The following is a 26353-nucleotide window of genomic DNA, read 5'->3' as shown; positions in this document are numbered from 1 at the left end:
CATAACGATTTGGTTATAAATATTAAATATTATTTACATATAAATTAATATTTGATAGCTATTATTAATGATGTGGAATGTTTATTATGAGCAAAAATTGAAAATATTGCAAAGCATTTATGTAGTCAATTTATTTATGTCAATTTTTGTCTTATATATTATTTGCTATACAAATAAATGATTTTAATATTAATATTTCATCAATAAGTTTTTCACACTATATATTAAATTGATATAAATTAATGTGAATTTTTAATTTAATTTAATCTTAACTTCAGAGTATATGAGAATATTAAATTGAAAAAATTTTTGACCAAAATACATTCAAACATATTTTATACATAATATTATATTCTTACCCTTTGTTTATCATTTTATCATAAAATTACATAAAAAAGATTACATAAAAAATTAACACATTACGTCGATAATAAAATTTTTTTTATTATTTGAAATTATTACAATTATTAAAATATTTTTATATTCCTTAGAATATACGGTATATTTCTCTATATAATTAATGTTTATTATGTATTATAAGATCTTTTTTTTTTTTTTTCTTTTTTATAAAGTATAGACTCTTAATTGATAGATTACGGAATCTTGTAATTATTAAACAATGTAAATACTTTCATTAAAGAGATTCATTACAAAACAGCCTTTGTAATTATAATTTTTTTCGAGAATACGAAGCTGCATTAGAATTTTTACAGAATTTCTGTTTATACAAATCAATCAGTAATTTCTACGTAAATAATTTAAGTTTTATTAAGTTTTGTATGCAAAAAATAATAAAATACTGATATATTTAATATTAAAATGAATGTTGATACCTATTTAATGCGATTCAAAACTTAAATTTGTAATTTAATGTCAAGAAAACGACAATTGAATAAATTGACAAATTTGAAGTTTTAACAGGAACTATCTCTGTTTAACGAATAAACTAATACTGTTATTTTTTTATAAGAATTTAATAAATAATTTAAATTAAGAAATATTGAATACAAATTTTTAAATATTATATATTAATATTTAAAATTAATCATAATATTAATTTTAATATTAATGTAATATTTTAATTTTTAATTTGATAATTAACTTTAATATTATAATATTAATAATAATATTAAAAAATTAATATAAGGTATATGAATAGTCAATGAACAATAAATTATAATCACTTGACAATAGATTGGATAAATCTTTAAAAATTTGCATAATGTAAACTAGTTTACATTGATATCAGTTGTACATAAAAGCTAATCCGCAATTGATAATTCTTAAAGACATTGCGAATTTTCTCCCGTGGCCATGATAACTATTTCTGTGTGACTTCTTAATGACCTTGAATACCTAAATGCTAGCTATATATAACGCTGAGGATTACAGTGATACCTTGTTAAATTTTTAAGAACTTTGCGCAATAGCTGATCTAAGCAACGTCTAAATGTAATGCCGCACATCGCATACAATAAGAAATTGATACTGAAATTCGTATAATACAGTAACATAAAAAATTGCTGAAGACACCACAGTAACGCAGGTGTATCTTTACGCGCCAGCGTGAAGAAAAAGACACATAATCGTATGGCGTAGCTGAAAAAAAAAATTTAGTTAGTTTCTTTTATTAAATCTATTGGTCGCCCTTCGTATTATAATTATTATCATTATTATTATTATTATTATTATTATTATTATTATTATTATTATTATTATTATTATTATTATTATTATTATTTTTTATTTTGTATTTTTTATTTTTTATTTTTTATTTTTTATTTTTTATTTTTTTTAATATCAACGCACAATATTGTAATATTACGTATGTAATGAATTCAAATGACATTCAATCATGTGGATGTATGGCTAGAGCAAATATTTTTATTTAAAAAATCATACATTTCAGAAAATTCATTAATTTTCATATATATACAGTATTATATTTGAGTCAGCCATTAAATTTATATCTATAAAATACGTATAAGGCATAAGATGAGTATATTTATGGTATAATTTTAAATAATGAAATGCTGTTTTTATTGAATATATAAAGGAATTATTTCAAACTAATCTAATATTTTACATATTTCTGTACTTAAGAAGTCTCGAAAATTATTTTTATTTTTAATATTTGCGAACTTCATACGAATGTGTTATTTCCCTTTTCCTAGCACATTTTTCCATATGAAATACTTCTCTTTACACTTGTACATTTTAATCCCACCTTTCAAGCATATAAACATAACCGAATTTCGTATACATACGCAAGTAATAATACACTTTATGGAAAGCAGAGACTCGACGACGAACACGGATTTATAAGATACGTAAGTAAAAAGCGAGAGTATGAGAATAAAACGAAGAAAACGGATAAAACCCCTATAAAAAAAAGAATAAGAAAAAGAAGAAATATCCCATTTTTATAAATTTTTCAAAGGATTTTTTATCATTATCGAATACTATATTATTATAATTTGCCTTATTTTACACTTTTTTACACTTTTTGAATGATAAAAAAATGTTAAATTAGTAATTCAGATAAACATAGTAATATATTGTAGCTTTATAGAATCACATGCATCATACTAATAGTTCTAATGCTTGTCGCATAAATTATTTTCAAAACATATTTAAAACATTTTTATTGATCAAAAAAAAAAATTCTATGTATATATATATATATATGTAGACATTATATAATCTTGTTTACTTTTTGAAAAAAGAAAGCCTACATCACTACTTGTATTATAAAGCTACACCCTGATTATATTACTCCAGTTGTTGTGGGGATATTCGATTCAAGGTAGAAATAACTATTTTATAAAGCAATAGTCATATCGAATGGCTTGGGATACAGCCATCCATGAAGACTTGAGTTGTCAGAACAAGGAAAAGACGCTGGACCTTGTCGTATTACTGCTTATTCGTTACGCAACATCGAGCCTATAAGAGAGGGTTGCATGTGTGCGTAACAAGGGTTTCTTAGTTCAAGGTTTACATACATATGGGAAACGTGTACGAATGTTCTACATACATATTCCCAAGTATGATCGCACATTTAATGTTTGTTAGGGATCGCGCGCGCGTGTATGTGTGTGAGAGCCAGAGACAGAGTATATATAGTAGTATGTTTTATACAGGCAATATTGCGAAGAAAATGAAGATTGTAGATATAGAAAATGTATGTTCTCATAATTATTATAGTTTAATTGTCAATTAATGTGGAAAAATATGTATTAAAACTAAGAGAATTTAGAAACACCGTACTGGAAATTTATTTGGTTACAAAATTACAGCCTATTGTAATACATGTAATGCATAAATTTATTTATTTTGCAATTGAAAGAGTAAATTATTTCATTACTAAAGAAGATTTTTTAAATAGTTTTCTTCACACATATTCGTCAAGTTAATCTCATAAGTAATTTATACAATTAGGGATTGAAACATAATACGAATCAAAGTTTGGGAAACAAATGTAAGTTCATTGCATTGACCTTAACGATACATTGGGTACAAACATCTATAAATAACTAGGAAGAACAATCGTAGAAGACATAAAAAATTATAGAAGCCGCACTTAATTCAAGTAGGGATCGCTGAAGTTACAAAAAAAGAAGAGAGAAAAAGACTGCGTCAGAAAGAATCAATGAATGAAAAAAAAAAAAAAAAAAATTTAAAAGCGAAAAAATAGGAAAGCAGATTGATTGTAATTTCAATTACATATTTAATTACAATTACATTTAATACAATTACAACAAATGAGTATCGTGAATTCTACTGATTCTGAAGCCTTTTATACACGGAATGAAATAAATGTTACATGAAATTATGTAAGATAATGAAAATATAAAAATAATATATAAAAGATAGGATCCTATGAAATAACATATACGTTGTTTGCAAACAAAGATAATTTTTCTTACTAAAAAAAGTAGCTTACAAATATAAAAGGTAGATCCCATTAATTATAAGCAGCAAAAATTGATATTTCAGATAAAGTAGCTACATATTGTTAAATATATTGAATTACCTTTGTGAAAATTAAAAATAATAATATTCAAAGTGATAGTGGTTTTATGTATATTGAATTATGTCCACAATTATACGTTAATTTATCAAAGTAGTGTAGAAAGAAAAGTTAACACTAATATCAATAGTAAAGCAAATATCGATCTTTTTACAAAAGTTATCGATAACTATAGACATGTATATACTTATAATAATAATAATAATAATAATAATAATAATAATAATAATAATAATAATAATAATAATATGAAATAGTACATATAATAATAAGCAATAGCTCAATTTCTTACATTAAAAAAAAAAAAAAAACGAATATACGGAGAAATTGCTTAAAGATAACGAAATACATAATAAGAAAATCGAAACGTGAATTGTTACAGGTGTTACGAATTCAGGTCAAGGACAGGATATTACACACAAATTTGTAACGTAGTCCCGAGTAATAACTGATAATGAATATTTAATCCAATAATTAAACGTAGTTCGTTATTAAATTTCTTTTTTGAAAGTACCATGTGGTAATAATCAGGAGATATCGGGAAATATCGATGGTGTTAATAAAGCAGGTAGATCTCAATTAAATTACTCATATGTAAAATACTTGAGCATAAGCCCTTGAAAAGTATTAAGCGATATTGTTAAAAGGATCTAGAGAGCAATATGTAGATGAAAATAATAATAAAAAATGGAGAAAAATGGAGTCGTACAACCATTGTCGTAAATGCATCTGAAGCCACCCTATACTACTATAGAAAGTAAAACACACATACTAATGCCCTAGTATTTGTTATAGCTGCATATTTGACATGTGTCAGTAAGTGATAAATAGTCTCGTTTCTCCCTCATTCTCTTCACGAATTCAATCATCATGAATACAGACAAAAAAAAAGAAGATTTTTATTCTTTTTTGTCAGTCAATTAATTACCAAAAATATTTCAAAATTCTCTTGACACGGCATGTATATACAATTTCAATTATTAATCATTTCAAATCATTTAAGAATTTCGACGAGATTTTTTTCATTTATTCGATTAAACGTTGCTTACCGTATGATAACAGTAGTAGAGCAACACAAATCTATAAAAAGAAACAAGACGAAGCAGGAAATCCCCATAATGTAATATGGCAAGCAAACACTAACCATCCGTACAATGTAATAATATATCATTTTTCCAAACTTCTGTCCGAGGGATTCCCTAATTGGGTATTCGTGTTAAAATCTGGCAATTAGTCAGCCAATACTATCGATCACGTTCGAGAGGGTATGTGTGGTTGACCAAAACGGATCGACAACGAGTTGGCAATGTATTAGTATACTTTAATGCGAGTCGGAAATTTATAGATCGAGAATATCGCTTAATTCTCGATTATCCGATTGCAATGATAATAGGACCTATCTTTGGACTTTTTGCGAGACGTCCGATGATTAGATTATATAATTTGATACCAATTCCGGTATCGGCAGAGACCATTTCTCCTCCCTTCGTTTGGATGGACGTGCATATTCCCATTTAATATATTGTATAAACTATCTAAACTATCGCTTCAATATCATTTAAAGCTTAAATTTTCCTTTTTCAGATTATATCTGAGACTATTGATGTAATAACATGCAATCAATATATATTAATTTAAAAAAATTACTTCTATCCTTTACAAAAATTTCATTATTTGATAAAAAAAAAAAAAGAACAGTGACTCTTATTATCTTGTGAATTTGCGAGTAACGAATCTATGTTTATAGCTTATAATTTAAACATTTATCACAAATCTGTATGAATGTTAAATATTTGGATCACTACGATATTAATTAATTTCAAGTTCCGTCGTAATTTTTTAAACCTAAACAAAAATTATGTCGATTGATTTTGAATTATAAATATGTATCTTTGGTTGAAATAATTCATAAAATCTTCTATTATTATTTCTAATTTCAATATATGACCATTACTTGGTTTTAAAAAAATATTTTTACTGCCGTATTTGATGATCTACAATAGCGATCTCTCTATTTTTCCCCTATATAAGAAACTTTATTATGCTTTATTGAATCGCCAATAATTCATTTACAAACAAATATTTTTATTCTTTTATCGATAAATAAATATTTAACATATAAAAATTCAATCTATAATTTAATGTTAAAATAGCATTATCGAATTACTTTAATGTTTTGCTTTCTAGTTCGTAAAAATTACTAAATGAATAAAATAAGCATAAATCAGTTGAATATATGGTAACATTATTTTGGTGCATACGAACATCATATGAACATATAAACCGAATATCGTGCAATTCCGGTATATGAATGTCAACAGTGTTCTGCATTTATAGGAAATATGATATTTTTGATAGGAAATGTTCATTTTTATAATTTATCTATGTTTTTATTTGTATAATTATATGTCTAGGATATTAAGAATTCATTGATTAAAAATTTAGTAAAATTTTTTAGATTTATTGAAAAAGTAGCATTGATTCTATCTAATTTTAAATGAATTTCAATCTTAATTTTATAATAGCTTTGACGTAAATAACGATTTTGTAACATAAATATTAGAGCTTTCTTTATATATCGCAGTATATTTATAATTATTCATTTATATTAATTCGTATATTCATTTGAACTGAAATAAATTTAAATTGAAGAACAAAAATTGAATAGAATAAATATTCTCTTTTTATCGGGGGAAATAAGGAATATTGAAACTAAACATGAACGCGTCATTTTATTATATTTTATAAGAAATTGCTCTTTCATTTAAAACCTCTATGATGTGTTACCAAAGATAATATTTATTTAATTTTTTTTTTCTTAAATTTCTATTTTATATAAATAACATTCACGCGTCTTTAACAGAAAAATTGCTTTCTAATGTTCCAAATGCAAATATTCTTATTTCTGTGATATAAAGTGATTTCAATACAAATTCAATAATATATTTAATATATTTAACATATGTAATATTACTTGCTTATTATTTCAAATATTTTTAGTACAAAGAAAATTTTAACTATTGCAAAGCCTTTACATGCATGTCTTTTAAAATTGGTTTTATAAGAAATCAAGAAATATTGTGACAAAAAAAAAAAATTTTTTTGTTAAAAATTTCATTCTTACAAAAATAGGTTTTATATGAAAATTAATTGATAGTAATGTAATTTTACATGCAATACATATAATTCTATCGTCTTAATCGAAATGGACACAAATTTATTTACCTTGGTAAATTCAGGAGAATGAAAACTGTACTAATAAGCAGAAGCATCTTTGTTATGCTTTGCTGATTGCGTGTAGAAACTAAATTTCGAGATGATGACCTCACATCTATAAAAATACAAATGAAGACAAATTAGTTGTTTAAAATAATCATAACAATTACATTAGAGAATATAAATATATATATATATATATATATATATATATATATATATATATATATTATTAAATTACAAGCAACATTATTTATTATTCAGCAATTCATTTATTACTTTAATACATATACAAATATGACTAATAATCGTATTGTTCCGATAAAACTATGTTTTACAAATTATAATAAATATTTGATGAATATTTAAATGTTTTAATTTGGAACATTGGAAGAATCGTTTTTTGATAGTAGAAGAAATAAGAAATAAGCACGATAATGTTATAGAAGGCAAATAAAAAAAGATAAAGAATACGAAATGATGATATTTATTTTTATCTTGAAAAAAAGCATTAAAAATTTGCTTACATTAAAACTTGGCTTTGAAAACAATTAGTAATAATTTATTGCCTTAAACTTTTAATTATGCTTTGATTTGATAAAAAATATGTTGATTCATATGATTTCCTGTCAGATTTATTTAACGATATGTATTTTAATCTGTTAATTATGTATTTAATTATCTGCTTAATTCAATATATAATATCCATATCTCGATTTACTAAGAGAAATTGTACAATTTAAGCAAATAAAAAAATTGATTTATCTTGACAATGAAAATATGAGTTTGTTTTAAATGTTACAAATAAAATTATTTTTCAAAGAATCGTTTAATATTATGTACTATCGAACTATTATTGTAACTAAGAGATAACTAATCGATAACTTATAGATAATATATATATATATCTAATAGATACTATCAAACGATGAATAGATTTATTTGATTTAATTATTAGCTCCCGTTCATTTTTAATTAAATTATTTAATAATGAATTTTTCGATGCCAATAAATAAAAATTTTCGTTTGTCACAAGCTAACACACAGGATTTATTAATTTTACTACGTTAGAACATTTGTCATGTCACAAGTTGCTCAAATGGGAGCTTAAATTTTTTTCAAAGCTTATCATTATATTCAAGAAAGTTAGAAATTTTTTCAGTAAAAATCTTTATATGAATAGTTACATTTTTAATAATTAAAATAAAAATCAAACGTATCGTAACAGCTATTGTACCTGATATATTTATTGCTATCGTCTATCCACTAAAGCCACTAAATCAGCTATTCTGATGTTGTATCTACAGTTTTGTTTCTTCCATCACCTCTAATAAATCTATGAGCGCATTTTTGAATCATTGGGCGTGAAAAGTGAATATAACAGTCATTCTTTTTTATGAATTAAAAGATTTTGACACTGGCAAATAAATTTGTTAAGGTACAATGCCACCACAATACTTTGTGTTTTAAAAACGAATCATCGACAATAATATAGACCATACTTATTTTTTACTGAATATTATTAGAAAATGTATTAATAAAGTCAATTAATCACTATTTTTGTAGAAATGTTTTGACAGCTTATTGGGTCAACTCCTCTGTTTTTCGATTTTTATTTGTACACAAAATAGGCCTTGGAACGTCTATCCAAAATTTTAAATAATATGACTAGACAGTTGTATTTTTAAATTGGCAAACTTATATTTATAGTAACTTTTATAATTTTTTCTATTTTTATAACAATTTTTGTTTTTATCTTGTTTTTACTAAATTATTACAGATTTAATAAGTTGCATAAGCTTTCATATAAATTTTGAAAATCAAATTCGTAACAAACTAATGTATTTATGATTGTTAAAAAAAAAAAAATATATATATATATATATATATAAACTTTGATATTTTTACAATATTGTAGATTATGAGTTAGAACTATAGAAAATTTATTTTTATGTACTGAATAAATAAGTTTAAACTAACAGTATTATTTTCATTTACCATAATAATTATTAAGTATCATTTAGGAATATAATAATTCCATCTTTTTAAATATAATAAACCAATGATTATAAAAAAGATGTTCAACTAATTCATTAATAGAAAGCTTTATGGAAGATAAAATCAAATCAACTAAATGTCATAATATAGTTCTTAAAATATTTTTTGATAATAATGAAGATATCGTTTAAAGCAAATTTTTCTTTAAATATATTTTTTTATCTTCTCTGCTGTACATGCAATCCAGAAGATGCGTAAATATAATTAGTAATATTTTTAATTATATTTAAATATTATGACTATTATATGATGACAGCTGTCGTGCAACTTATTGCTGAAAAAAGCAACGATTTTATAAAAATGAATTTCTCGATTAACATATAAATCAAAAGCAATATCGATCGGCATAAAAATTTTTTAAAATATTTTTAGAAATCTTTCTCTTACATATTTATGTGCTTTAAAAAATTTTCTTAAATATATATTTCTTTATTATTTTAGCAAAAAAATTGATATTTATTTGTCATATATTGTCAAATTACATATTGGAATTTGAAGAACAAGCCTTGGAAAGTTCAATTAACATAATCGTGAGATATTAAATTTTCTATATCATATTAAAGACCAAATAAAAATGAAATATTTTATATTTTCAATCAATTGTGTATCTTACTGATTTTAGCTAATGAAATCGAATTTTAGCTAAATAAATAATCCTATCTTCAAATACGATTTTTAAAATATATTATAGCAGATGTATTATTATACTGATATCGAATACTAATGTGAAATTTTACCTTAATTCCTACATTATACGCCTGTATTTGAGAAAATTTATGTACGATTAAACCAAAACTTAATTCTAACAGGGCAGAGAAATAAGGTTAATGTATTGTAGAATCTTATAAGATTTGAGTTTAACATATATTCATTATATGAACTTATATAAAAGTTACCTTAAAATTACAAAAAGATGCGTTATAAGCGTACAACGTATTATATAATATATAATTATAAAAGAGAATTTTTATTTAAAATTGAATGAATTGCAGCTGAATTAGCTTATTACAGTAATGAGAAATTTGTATAAATAAATTAATATATAAATATTACATTAATGATTATCATATTATAATTGTACGCAAATTCGACGGAACAATGATATATTCGTATTTGAATTTTCGAAATTATAAAAATAAATATTTTAATGACATTTTATGTTTATTAATTGCATTAAATTTAATAATTTACCGCATAACGAATCTCGAATTTTTCTAAGTAAATATTCGTTTTATATCCTCCTATAATTATTATTATATACCAACACATTGATTTTTTTAATTAATCAATCAATAATTAAAACTATATTAATAGAGTGGACCTTAATTTGTCGTTAAAAATATTTCAAAATAAAGTTTACATATACGACATTTAAATTAATCAGAGTAATAAATAATTACAACTTTTTTAACTACATAATTAAGTAATTTAAAAAAAAAAAGTAAATTCATGAAACTATTTTACATAAAATATTAAAAAAAAAAAAAAATTATTAAAAACACTTATTGTTATAAATAAATATCATGTGATAATCATCTTCTGTTATATCAAATATAAATCACTTATAGTATTGATGGAAACAATAATAATGAATGAGATTTCTTACTTTTATAATTACAATATTTTAGTCAATACATGTATATGGCTCAGTATGCCGTAAAATATTTATTATTTTATCAATGATTATTATTTTTATACCAATAAATGTATAATAAATAATAATTACTTAGCGCATACTCGTTTATTTCCTTCTGTAACTCATTTGTTTTTACCTTATTTTTTATTATTAAGCATTTATAAACAGTAGTTTTAAGTTTTAAAAAGTAATAATTAGTGAAGAAAATCAATATGTAACAAGATTAAAGTAAAAATAAATTATATTAATTTTATTTATGAATTATTTATATTATATATCCATCAACAACGTACAATAAATGCAAATTAATACTTATATATGAAAGCATAAACAAAATTTTTTATTAATATAAATAATTATCTTCAATTTTTTAATTAAAATTTATTGATTTCAGAAAAAATTCTATAAAAATAAAAACATCATGATTTAGTCATTTTAAAATCATTATATTTTATGGATTTATGTTCAATTCAATAGCCACGTTGAAAGAATTATAAAGATTATTTTTTTAAATATTTCATATAGAATTATTTTTTAGTTTATTTAAAGTTAATAAAACATTTATTTAACTCAATCATCGATTTAATTGATTTAGAATATACATTATTAAAATTAATATTTTAATTTGAATGTTAAATAAGTTTTCTTTTTAATATCAATGTTGGTGTAACATCAATCATATTTGAATAATATTGTTAAATTAATTTAAAAATTTTCAATGAATTCTATTGATTTTATATATTAGAACGATGTCTAATAAACGGATTTCTCTGATATCCAGATATAATTGTAGTAACATTTAAAATTTTGACAAACTAATGCAGATTAATTTGAGACGCACAAATCTTAAATTACTAAAGCTTTGTGTATGCACCGATGCATTTCTACACGATTTGTATAAAATTGTATCCGGCTCTCTATTTCGTATCGGTGTACATTATCTAATTACCGTTCTAAAATATGAAATTCCTAACTTGACCTATTTAATATTAATTATTTTAAATAAGATTAACGTGTTCTAGATATTGATCGTCTATTTATTTTATATTTTTCACTATTAATATTAGAAGTTAGGATTTGAGAAATATTCCTTTTTAGCTCATTCAATGTACGTTAATTTATTCAAAATTTTGTCTAACAATGCATCTTAATTATGTATTAGCTGTTTTGATAAATAATATTTTTCGTTCATGTTAAATTTATAATATTATAATGATAGGGAATTCTTATAACATATATTAAGAATATTATATTATTCATTATGTAACTTATATAACGAAAAATATTTAATACAAATTTTTAAAGGGGCAGTTATGTATTACAATTTTTTTAATTAGTATTCGATACTTTTTTTGGCCATAATTATCAATCTTTTTTTTTTTTTTTTTTTAAGATTCATATGTGATGCATAATATTTTGACGTAGATCTTTTGTAACAACAGTTTCTCTTCTAAATTCCTACACTTAGAGAAATATCTAAAATCATGACACTTATCTCGTTAATTTAATAATAAAATATCTAATATTTAATTAATCTCATATTTATTCAATCTAATATTTAATTAATACACCATTTTAACCATATAAGTGATAATTTTTACCACTATTTCATACTATAAGCATTCCAATGCAGAATTTATGTATACATATTTTTAATAAGCATTTCATTTTTAAATATCTTAATTTCTAATACATATTAATCAATATATCTCATTCGCAATTTCAAATAGTCTCTACAATTCAAACGTTAGTTTCATTAAATATTTTATACTTGGTTCGGTATCCCATAATCTATTGATATGTTGTCTTTAATCTATGCTTTACTTAATAACTCTTTCAACTATTATTTTACGAAATTCTTGTATTTATTCAATAATGTTAATAATAATTAATATAGAATGATTATGCAACATAAAATAATTAAAAAATGAGAATTTTATATAAAATGTATAAATATTTTCATAGAAATACTTAAAATATATTGATTAAAACTATCCCATGGATACAGAGAACTTTAATGTAAAGGAAGACAACAGATTTTGATAACATAGACATAATTGACTCTCAGATAACATCGAGCGACGGTAAGCTCTTTGTGACTATTGTCATCGCAATAATCGTGATTCATAGTCTTGCTTATTTCATATTCAGTAAGATCATACGCACACACATTTTTTTTTTATAATACATTTATATAATAATTGAGAAGCATTTAGCAGTACAATGACATTTTCAATAATAAGATAATCTAGCTAATTATTACCAAAAAGCATATAGAGAAGATTTTCAGAGGATAGAAGATAATCATAATATGGTAGTGATATTTAAAAAAATTTTTTGATAAAGGAGAATAGAAGAGAAAAAAAATGGGAGAAAGAGGAAGTTGTAATTCATGCCCGCGTAAAATAGAAAAAGATTCTCCTTCCCACTAGTGTCGAAAGAAATTCCGCCACTTTGTGCTATCTTCTCTATATACATAAATCACTTTCTTCAATAGTGGCAACAACTTCCTGCTTCATTGGAGCCACTACATGTCTACTACTTACCAAATGTCTTTTGGCAGGTTTTTCGTTCGCGCTCTCCAGATCCACCGTAACTATACATCTAGGGGTGGATCATCCCTCTACGATAATTTTCTCCCTCCCCTATCTCAATTTATCTATCTTACTTCATCTCATTTCCCAATGTGTGAGAATGACGGAAATAGGACGGCTCTAATACCCTAGGATCTCTCTAGGGCACAGCCAAAAAAAATCTAAGCCGTTGAATAGAACCTATACGCATGAGCATCGACCTGTTCCTATACTTTGATTCTTTGCGAGATTACTAATCGCGTGAAACTAATGTCTTTGACCTCTTTTGTCGTCCCGAAGGATAACAGAAACTCGTCCCTTTGACCGCGAATTCTCCCATTACCCACTTTGCTGCTCAATAGCTTAAGAAAATAGCTTTTCCTTCCAATATTACTAACTTTGGTTGCAGGTTAATGTTAAATCCGAGTGCAAGAAAATTAACAAAATTGAGAAATCGTAAAGCTTGAATTTGAAACCGTTCTTGTTATCTTTAATTACTTAATGTAACGCTGCTAATTATCATGAAATGATAATTATACACACGGACGCGCGCATGCACGCGCATATACACGCGCACACGCACAAACAAACAAACAAACAAACAAACAAACAAACAAACAAACGAACAAACAACGACGATAATTATTAGGATAAAGTTTAAAACTCTGCTTAATTATCATTTGATAAAGTTAAAAATTAAAAAGCCGTCAATTATTAAAATTTACTTGTGACTGTTGATAAATTTCATTTATTCAGGTGATTGAAATAAGGAATGTCGATTTAATAACCACATTATTATAGTATGTAAAAATATTATATAATAAAAATAAATCTTACATTAGTCTATTAACGATAAAAAATAGTTGCCAACAACGCATATTTAGAAAATATATATAAAAGCCAACTATTTATAGGGTATTTATTGAAAATATATTAAATATATAGAGTATTTATTAAAAAATAAAGTGAACGTGTAAATTAAATGTAATTATTTTTATAATTAAATGAATTTTAATAAAATTATATTTTACCGTTCTCTATTTTCAATTCTAATTGACTTTTTTTGTTAGGCAATTTTTAATTTCCGAATTTGATATAATAAGACTTGAACTATTTATAGATAGAGCACTAGGGCACGTAATTGTTTCGTTAAACATTATAAACATAAAAAGTCTATCGGCATGTTTTTATTGGAAATAAAATCTATTTGAAGGAATGGAAATGAGGCAATTGTAAAAGGCTATTTGATCTGCAGATATTCTGATTTAAGATTTTCGGAATGTAGCATATTTAAAATTGAATTTTAACTTCATTTTATAAACACTTTACTTAAAATGGAACGAAAATTTCATAAATTTCTCTGTTTTATAAGACAATATTATATAAATACAAAATTATGCAGATAATAGTTTCGATACAATTTATAATCTCCATCTTATTTCAAATTTAAATAAAAATGAAAAGTAAATAATGCAAATTAGATTTATTCAAATTATAGATTAAATTAATACATTTTAAGATTATTTATATGAATTTATTAATAATTATATTATTATTAGGTATTGGTATTAAATGTATGTTAAATTTAATTTCACTACATAATCCATGAAATTGTTTAATATTCTTGTATAATCTGTCTTTGTTTTGTAAAAATGGCATTTCGTGCCAAAATATATTAACGCTCTTTAACAAATGCATATGTATATAATATATTCTAACTAATAAATATTGTCAACAAGCGAACGCTTGATTTTTAAATATACGAATAATTATTGTGAAGAATTTTTTACTTGACTCGGGACAAGTGATATCGAAGTTCTTCATCTTGAGAAAAAATGCCGTAATAGCTGATTGATTAAATTTCATATTAAAAACGTCATTCTGAATATTTGAATATATCAAGTATTTGAAAGTAAAAAACTTACGTATGCATCGCGAAGCCGTCTCGGGTATTTGGTAAGGATTCCTGGCCGTTGTCGGGGCTTGTTGCACTTGTGGAGTTTGGGTGCGAGAGAGATGAGAATGATTATTTTTCGACGACTGGAATGATTGCTGAGACGGTTGTCTTCTGCCGCCAATACCCGAACTCAGGGCAATGTCGTTTCCTCCGTTGTTGCTGCTACTAGCACTCTGTAAGAAATGATTTTTTATTAAATGTATTTTCATATAAGCCACAATTGAACAACGCGCGACATTCGATTGTCGTTATTGTAAAAAATTATTTTCCTACAAAGTTTCCCCTACATCTATCATACTACGACAGAAGAAAAGTTAAAATTAATGACTAGGGTCAATTTTATCAAAATTATCTATATCAGTAAAATGAATTTATATCCGAGGGAGGGTGATTGCTCTAAGAGTCAAATATTTGAACAGAACAGTTAGCGAATGAAATGATCTAAAATGGATCATTTTATAATGGTAAACAATGAAGAAAAAAAAAAGTACAGCAAATGATAAGCTTATTTTGGTTATAAAAGTTCTATAACCATAAAAATTCGTATAACTGCATAATATTATAAATTATTAATTATTATCAATAAATTTATATTGCTGATTAAAAACTGTGCTGATTCATCTGAAATAATAACAATTAGATCTAAGATAAGATTTTATTTAGAGAGGTTATAAATAAAAGAAATAACATTTTATATATTAACTAATTTATCTATATATTTCTTATAAAATTATTTATTTATTGTTGAGATTATCAATAGAATACTGCATCATGTAACTGTATTTAAGTTCTTAACTAAAACACCAAATGAATACAATCACATCAAATACAATATACATTACACACGTGCTCATTATAAAAAATGAAGTTTGATAAAATATAAATTAACATTATTTAAAAGCCAACGTTCGTTAAAAACAAAACAAAAAAACAACAACAACGACAACAAAACATGTTTAATATTATCTATAAATGAGGTAATTTTCATAAAAATATGAAAGATAATAATGAAGGAGAAACGTGTCGTTCCTATATTAATTTCCGTACGTAAAAAATGTAATATGATATGGGTATTTATTTATAAGGGGGGATTGTAAAGGATCAAATACAAAATCAATTGCAAAAAAGCTCATTACAGATATTCATTACATATATATCGAACAAAATTGTACAGCTTTCAAATATGTTCAAAATTAGTTTGCGCTCGTGCATTGTTGTTAATATAAGCAATAAATTTTGAAACTGTTAGTACAATACGTTAAATTTATTCTCAAAATCACTATAATTTGAATGGAAAGGCAACTTTCATTGTATTATTTATTTATAAACAAATATACATGCGAAATTTTTATAAAGTAATCATTTTGATAAAGTAAATTATAAATATAATGTCTCGATACAATTACAGATATTACAGTGTTTTCTTAAATTCAATTATATAAATTTTAAACTACTTCACAATAAAATATATAATATTATGCCTTATTTTAACATCATACGTTTTTGTAAAATGCCCAATAGATTTTAATGCATATTTATTATATTATTATCAATGTTTCAGAAATATAGCATTTTTTATTTAAAATGATAACGTAGTGTGGCTTTTTAAAAGCATTTTAACAAAGTAAAATAATGCTTTGTCTATATCATTGAGGTTTTAAATTAAATGATAATCCTATTTATATAAATGTACAAATTTTGTTTTTTAATAAAAAAATATGAACTTGCCCAAATATACATTGTAGTTCTTAAGTGTACTTGACACTTAAGCTTCTTTGTCAGATTATTCAAATGAATAAAATAAATAAACTAAATCAAACAGAATTATATAGTTATATAAAAAAATTTATTTATCTTATGCATTTTATTTACTACACATTTGTTCGTGGTATTAATCATATATATATTTTGGAGATAATAGTATTTTAGTAATTTAAAATTTATTTTTCAGATCTAAATAGTATTCGTCCGTATTATGCACATTTATAATTTCATTTTATAATTTACCCACAAATATATGAGGAATTGATTAATTACATCATTAATCAATAAATCATACATTATGAGCGAATTTTAAGTAGCAAATTATCCCGTGTTTTTCATTTTTATATAATTAGCAAATTGAAACACTTTATTCGTACGATATAAATAATATATCCTCAAAATTTTTATTTATATAACAAATAAAATAAACAATAATAGTTTTTATTATTTTTTATAAAATTATTTCTATTATAAAATTCTATGCTTAAAAAATGTATGATTTTAAGGTAAATATCGTTATAAAGTATTTATGTATTGAAATATTTTAATAATTTAACTTTGAAAATAGTATATGCAATTCAATGTAGCAATATGTATTTTACATGAAATTCAAAATTATACACAATATTAATTATATTTATTTCTCTTGCATAAAGTATAGAAATTAGAATAATATAATAAATTGAGGTTCATATATTTGAATTTTATAAAATTTTCACTTGCATTCTGAATTAATAATGAATTTAATAGCAATATGCAATGTCAATATGTATTAAGCTATAATATAGTCTATTTTATATAATCTGTGGATTAAGTGAAAAGGATACTTTTTTAAAATAGATTTGCTAAAAGCAAACACCATCAAAAAATGTTTGTGCCTTCAAATTAATAAGTTAATGTTACATTTCTATTCTCGACCTATTGAAAGTAATATAATTTAACTTTAAAACAGATATTGAAATATTTTCTATGAGCTTTATGCATAATGTATATTACTAATGATGATTAAAAATATTTAATTTAACTTCAATAAACAGTTTTAAATCACAAAATTATATTGAATATTTTAGTAGAACATTCTTAAATATAAAATTCATTATATAAATGATTTCGATTAATGAGTGAAGAACTTAAGAGCATTTCAAAATTTCACATCAACTATTGTAAATAACAGCTTATTCTATTTAAAACAATCCATAAATAATATTTCACCATAATTTCTACTCATACTATTTATACTTATGTAAACTATATACTTCATATAAAAAAAAATTTTTATTTTACTTTATCCAGTTGCAGTAGTAATCACAACTAAATTGAATTTTAGCGTAATTTAAAAATTTTATTCTCTTAATTTAATAGCACTTAATTCATATTAATTAAATACGTTTAATAAAATTAAAATGATATATGATATACTTAAACAATTACTTCACACGAACTTTTTCAATAATTCTTGGTCAGTTTAGCTTCGAATTACCTTTGTCGCATTAAAATAATATAATATTTAAACATGATGTTTTAAAATTCATGTTATATTATATTAATTAATGAGGCAATACTAATAAATTAAAACATAATAATAAAGATTTAAAATTTGAACTATAAAAACATGATAATGTAAAAATTGGAGAAATAATTTACAAAATAAAAGAATGGTAAAGCTTATATTTAAATTTGAATTAAAAATTTGAACTTCATTATATATTTAAACCAAAATTTTTTTAACTCATTTAATTTATAAGTCAAGATTAAATAATAAAATAAAAATAAAAAGAGTATTTTAAATATTGACCAACTTATATTATATTGTATTATAAGTAATAAAATAATATTAGTACGTGTGATTTTATAAAACTCATAAAGTAAATGCCAAACATCGTAATGAAATAAATTTCTCTGTTAACATTATGTATTATATATGTGTTGAATGTGCATAACACATTATATAAAAATAATAAATTTAATGATAAGAAATGATACAATCGATAGGGCAATAGATATCCTATACAAATTTGAGTATAAAATTTCCATCAAAATTTGTAAAATCAAATAAATCTGCTAAAAATATCTCGAGTAAGAGCTAAAATATTTTTTTTTTATAAGAATATTTATTTGGAATTATTGATTGTCTGGTTTACGCGATATAAATAGTATTATAGGTTTCATAAAACATATTAAATATCAATGATGATATGGTTAGAAGTGACTAATCCGATAAATTTATTGTATTGAACGATTATTCCGAAAACAAATACGACGCATAAGTTTTGTTAATCGGCAAAAAATTTCAAAATTATATTGGACTATTGAGGAATTTCTATTAAAAAACAAACAAAGAACACGGGAAACACATTTTATTTATAAAATGCACATTTATACTATTTATGTTTTTATACATTTGTGATATTAAATTGTTTAGTGGAACAAAATGTATCCATTAATTACAATACATTACATTTGTAGTTTATAATCTGCTAATTAAGATGATACTGTAAGTACATGTCCAAAAAATTTAAACAAATTATTGATTTGTTTTATAGTCTAAATAATAATGAAGAAATTCTAAAATACATAAAAATAAAAGTATGAAAAAATTAATCTTTATAATGCTGAAAATATTAGTTATTTGAATAATAAATAAACAATAAAATGCTTTATTATTTTTTTTTTTAATTACAATATAAAGATAGAAGCGATTTTATAAGATGTATGAGAAAAAATAATAATAAAGTAAAAAAAATATCACTCTAAATTCCAATACTGCAAACAGGCGTTAATATTATAAGCCAAAAAATGTTTATTTTATTGCAATTTATATCTATATATTAGTATATTATATATATATATATATATATATATATATATATATATATATATATAGATTCAAGTATATATATCTTGTATCTTCCGTATTGCGATTCAAAAAAATTCCAAACAGACTTTTACCATTTCAGATTCGGAATATTTTATTTTCTATATCTTTAGAAATAGAAATATTTTAGAATAGATTGAAAAAAAATATTCAATTTGAAAGGTAAAAGTAAGACTTATAAATAAAAGAGGAGCTAAACACATAAAAGAAAACAGAATAGTATCTGAATTCACATTACGCTTATATTAGGATAATTTAAATAATTGTCTACATACTATCGATATTTAAATTTTCTTCATTTCTAATCCGACAACTTCCATATATATATATATATATATTTTTTTTTTTAATTTAACTGTTTAATCATCGATATCGCTTATTATATTCGTAACTAGTTGTATAATATTTTTATTTAAATTCAACAGATAAGGTTATTTTAATACTTAAATATAGTTTAATATTCTCAATATTGATTAATTTTAAATTAATGCCCAACATCAATAAATACATGTAAAAATGTTATGTTGTTATGATATAATTTTTACCAAACTATTATTTCAGCTATTATTAATAATACTAATATATTCTTTCTAAATGAATAGCATTATGTAGGATAATTATGATTTAATGCTTACAGTAATCAGTAAATAATTAATTAAAAATACCATAAATGATCTACAATAGAAAATGAGGTAAAGAATATATGAAAACGTATCATTATAAATAATATATAGAAAAGAAAAAAAATCTCGTTTTTTAATTCAATCTTTTATTGAATTAATATTAAATAGCATTAAATTGCAGTATTAATGTTAAACAAGCTTTACTGAAAAATTTGTAGAAAATTATTTAATTACTATTTACATTAATTTTTTATGTAAAATATTATGAGTAAAAATCAATAGGCTTAATGGATATATTTATTAATTTATTTAAACGGTATTTCGATTTGTGCCAAAATCAATCGGTATAAATAAAAATTTTAAAGTTATTTATTATTATTTATGAAATCATATTAAAGAATTTTTTAAAAATAAATTAATTCTTTGATACAACGATTAAAAATGTTTAATAATGTATGCTGGATTAGCTGTCTAATTTTGTGATTTTATGTACGATCTGTAATATATTAAAAAATGCAAAAAGAAATTGATAACTCAAATTTCTAATCCTCATTAATTTTATTAAATTCTATAAATAATCAAGAACATCGTTAAAAATTTACCTACTAACTTGTTATATTATAATTACCACGAAGCAGTAAGAGACTATTAAATGAAAAATATTACATTTCTATGGTTTGTAAATGAATGCCTTACTACCGCATCGATATAAAAATTTCAAAAGATTATTAATAAAATATTTATTAAATAAATGCAGAAAAATGTATGCCTATGCAGCATATTTTCTCTAAGCATGTCACAATAAATACGTATACATAAGATTCTCCGTGAGAGTCTCCACTCAAATGATCACCTTGACAACTCAGATTATTCATTACCCATGAAGAATCACGTGAGTACAGTACGACCATTTTAATCGCGATCTCATAATATTCACAAAAGAAAAAAAAGAAGATAATTAAGTGGTGTATGAAAATCGACATTGAGTTAGGAGGATCGAAAATCGTCATTATCATTCATGTAGAAAACCCAAACGTAAAACATTCATTTACCGAAATAGACACTCGCCTAACTATCAAAATTTGACTTGGAATTACCAAGTAGATAAGACCATAGGGCTGGTGTGTAATCTGAGACCATTAGTTTCCCTCTTTTACACACACACGCGCACACACACATACACACACACACACACACACACATTCTCCCCCCCCCTCTCTCTCTTGTTATTAATCGGAAAAATCACAACTTGTTAACCGTAAGCAATGGCCCGATTTATTTTCCTATCCCTATTTGACACTTATAATGCTTTATTATCATGAATAACGCCTGAAAACGTTCGTACCCCCTCTATGCAATCCCCATATGTATCAGGAACAACGATTTTCAAAACTTATCATACTTATGACAATGAGAAAAATTTTTATCTTACATACAGATGTTTTAACAGATGACTGACTCATATATCATTTAAATTAATGCAACTTTACTATTCGTATTTATGATACAACATTGATATTTGTAAAAAATATTTTCAATTACATATAATTAAATTAAAATAGTTCTATTACTACTTATATTTTATTATTTGTAAGTGCGCACATATTAGTGTAATCAATACATAAGCCAAGGAACACTAAATGTATTTATGATTGATTTTATGAAAAAAGAATACTCATTCAAGTCAACTGTATAATGAGAAATAAGAAAAATTCGTCACAATTGGTCACTGAATTCTTCAAAATCTATAAGAGCAAATATATGTAATTGAGCGCACATTTTCTCCTACACTTGTTAAATAATTTAATAATTCATTTTCGCAAAATAAATTGTTGAATGTTTCTACATCTGTATTTTTAAATTATATTTTTAAAATAATACAACGCACTACGAGTTTGCATACTAATTTGTAAATATTTAAACTTATAAACATCTCTTTCTATGTAGACAAATATAGTTTAAAAGAAATCTTTTATCATAAGTATGGATTAAGCATTTCTTAACTACGTTCGTTTCGTTCCTAGAAATTGAAATTTATTTTAGACTTAAAAATTTACTGATTTTCAATTAATAGATTTTCTTTTGAAATTTGAAATTTAACGTAATGTATTAAGCAAAATATAATGTTATCGATTGCTTTATCAATGATTACGTAGTAACAATATGATCATGATAACACGGCATGAATTACTTCTCATATGATAAATAGAAGATACATTATAATTATAATAATAAAATATAGTTTTTAATATTAAAGATGTTAAACATTATGTATGTTAATTACATTAAATCACTCCAATATACAAAAGTTATTCTCGCCCCACTCCCCTTACCAAATAGGAATTTACGATTAATCATAATTTTTTAAAACACTTGCTTATGCAATTATTATCAATTAATTTTGCTTACTTTAATTAAAAAAAATATATTTAAAGCAATTCTGCGCCACCCTCGTATCAACCAAATTTACGAGCGTATCCACCTACTGAGATAATGACAGCAGACGTAGCAATGATACGAAAATTCGCGTTTTTAAAATATTTAACAACTCACATAGATACACGTATGGTCAATTTCTGTAATAACAATTTTGATAAAATTATTTATATATAATACAAGATTTCGAAGGAATATGTAATTCATGATAATTTATTTTAAATTACTTGAATTACGAATCAATATAGCAAGTCATTTATACTTTTAAACTTAAATATTTTTTTGTCAATTAGACCTACTTTTACTCAATATTTTTTTAGTAATACAAATAAATTATTCGATCGTGTAAATTTTCTATTTACATATTCCACGTATCTTATTAATTAATTGAAATAGAGTTATTATTAATATTTTCTAATCAATTTTTAAGGAACACAAAAACTCATTTACATTTTTATTAAATTTACTTATTTTTAGTCATTCTGGAATGAAATGAAATTTTATAATCTATTAGGTTTCGATTTGCGGTATTCTATATTATTTTGAGAATTTTGTGACTTATATGTCTAATTTTCTTAATTTTACAGTTTTAGTATTTTAATAAATTGAACTATTATAAAAATTATAGCACATAATTTATATAAATGGTGACTTATTATAACTGTAAGTTAAAAAAAAAAATATCAGATTCATATATATAAATATTTAGCTTGTGTTAATTTTATTTATTGACAGTCTAAATTCATCTATGGGCATTATATTTTTAAGAATAATAAAAAATTAATAGTTGATAAACTGGTTTCTCTATTTTATTACAAATTTTCTTTTATACATTAAATTCATATTGTTTTCGTTTATTATTTATTTATGGTATTATTATAATAATTTTTATTTTTTTTTTTATAGAAATTATAGGTATTATTTATATTACTTATTTGTTTATATAAATTATTATTTCAATTTAATTACTTAGCCGATTTTGATTTGTTACCGTTGTTATTGTTGTTGATTCGATAACCGTCAAGAATAAACTCACTTCTAATTTACAAAATATTTAATAATTATGTATGTAACGAATAAATAATTTTTCTATTACTACGTATTAACATAATTAAGATCCTAGCGTAATCTGATTAACTGCTTTTAGCCGATTGTAATTCTTAAGAACAAAAAAAAAAAAAACAAAAAACAAAAAAAAATCATCGAGGAATTTCCGAAAACTTGGATCATCTTTAGGATTAAGAGAAATTAGCATAACCAGTTGTGGTTCATCAAATTGTAAATAAAAACTAAAATATTACAAAATCTGAATATATCTAAATCCAATAAAGTATGAAAATTTCGTACGAATGTAAATATTCTGCATTTTAATAATGCTTCTAATTAACTTCCATTACAGTAATGTTAATATATAGACTTACAGGATGGTAGCTATCGAGCAAAATATTATACAAAATTAGAGCCAATTGATGGAAATTTGGATAAAATTATTATATAATTATATAATACTATGCTATCTAATTAAACGTGTGCGTGATTCGTTGCCTTTAAAAGTGATTGCGCAAATATCTAAAAATTCTCTACATCCATTTTTTCAAACTACATTTTTTCGACATTACGCCAATAGAGTTTCAATATATGCAAATCTAATGTAAAATAAAATCATATAATAATACGAGGTGATAAAAATATTAAGAAAAAAAAGATATTTAATATAACATACAAGGCGTGCATACATTTGAACATTGATTTTGATTAACTTGGTGGAGTTTCTATTAACTTGGAAGTATCGAAAATTTATTGCAAAAAATCTACCGACTCGAACTTGATAAATACTCTGTTGTGTTATTTTACACTTTGCCGTAATCATTGTTAAGCCGATGTATACACACTCCAATATACACACCGCCTAAAGTAAAACATTGCCTGTCAATGTTTGTCAATTGTTTCTAATTCAATGCCACATAAATGCGCCAGTGGGCGTGAATTTGATTGCTATTACTTCCTTTAAGAATTTCCGTGCGCGGATAGTAAAAAGGCGAAAGACGCGTAGAAACTTACCGGTATCTGATTGAGATTAATATCGGAGCGCTCCCTACTGGGGCACCTAGTCTCGTTGAAGCCGGGTGTCTGGCCAAATCTCCTGCTAAACCTCAAAAGGTTTCGCATAATCATCGTGTTCATAACGATAATGAGAACAAGTGGTGCCATAAGGCTGGCTATGCTGTCGATAATACTGATGATCCTCATGGTCTCGAGGTACTCGCTCTTCATGTCGCAAATCTCATTGCCGTCCTGGGTCTTGACGACGCCAGCTGTGACAAACGAGTACGAGTGACTGGCCATCGCTAGGACAACGAGGACGAGAACGATGGCCTTGGCCCGAGTGATGGTGCACATGTGAGGACGATGAAGCGGATACTGCACGGCGATGAAGCGCTCGACGGTAAAAGCGACTATCAGCCAAACGCTAAGGCTGCTGCACACCGAGCTTACGTAAACGACGGTTTCGCACCAGCCGTCCTTATTAAAGACGCGCCAGCCGATTGCATTGTTCAGCCAGACGAGCAGCAGTGAAAATAGGAAGCTGAAGTCTGCCGTCGCTAAGGCGGCCAAATAATAACTGGAGCTCCGCATCTTGAGGTGCGTGTTGAGAAAGACGACGCAGGACAGGAGATTGCCGACAAGACCCAGAAGAATGATAAACGGAATGTAATACTGGTGTGAAAAGTCCAGGACGAAATAAAGCGAGTGGCACTCCTCGCTGGCTTCTTCCTCGAAGCTCTCGATGGATTCGAAAGTCCGATTGCGCTGCTGGTGCACCGTAAGGTTGTGCCCGAGATTGTTGGTGGAGCGCCGCACGCGGCTCAGGAGTTCGTACTTGGAGGTGGCCTCGAGTAAGGCACACCTCGTCGTCGTTGTCGTCAGACCTAAGAGGATGTTCATAATTGCGTTCTTCGCATCCTTAGCCTGCTCCTTACCGCTCCTCGCATTTTTCCCAATTGTCCATGACACCGCGCGAGTTACATTCCGCGGCACCTCACTTCTTTACCTCCTGCGATGCTTTCCAATTTCTTATCATGTCGAACGATCACACATCAGCTCGTACAACAAAACCTTGGATTTTTTTACATTCGTATCGTTGCCTCCTGCTGCCCGATTCTCAACGGCCTTGGCATTCG

General features: G+C 24.6%; 2 protein-coding genes across 2 annotated transcripts in view; one reads left to right on the top strand and one right to left on the bottom strand.

Annotated features, from left to right (window-relative positions):
* LOC105365143 (dynein heavy chain 1, axonemal) overlaps positions 1-26353 on the top strand; it is a 124357-nt gene that overhangs the window by 48375 nt on the left and 49629 nt on the right. The gene's annotated exons all lie outside the window — the stretch shown is intronic.
* On the bottom strand, positions 1231-26349 carry LOC105365071 (alpha-2C adrenergic receptor). The gene is made up of 4 exons (XM_011503151.1): positions 25233-26349; positions 15442-15646; positions 7259-7364; positions 1231-1599 (listed from the first exon to the last, which is right to left on the bottom strand). Exons 1-4 carry the CDS (start codon positions 26115-26117, stop codon positions 1368-1370), a joined length of 1428 nt encoding a protein of 475 aa, XP_011501453.1. The 5' UTR covers positions 26118-26349; the 3' UTR covers positions 1231-1367.

The sequence above is a fragment of the Ceratosolen solmsi genome, unplaced genomic scaffold, assembly GCF_000503995.2.
Source record: "Ceratosolen solmsi marchali unplaced genomic scaffold, CerSol_1.0 scaffold45, whole genome shotgun sequence".
NCBI lineage: Eukaryota > Metazoa > Arthropoda > Insecta > Hymenoptera > Agaonidae > Ceratosolen > Ceratosolen solmsi.
Note: the sequence above shows the minus strand (reverse complement) of the source record. Positions and strands in the feature narration are given on the sequence as shown.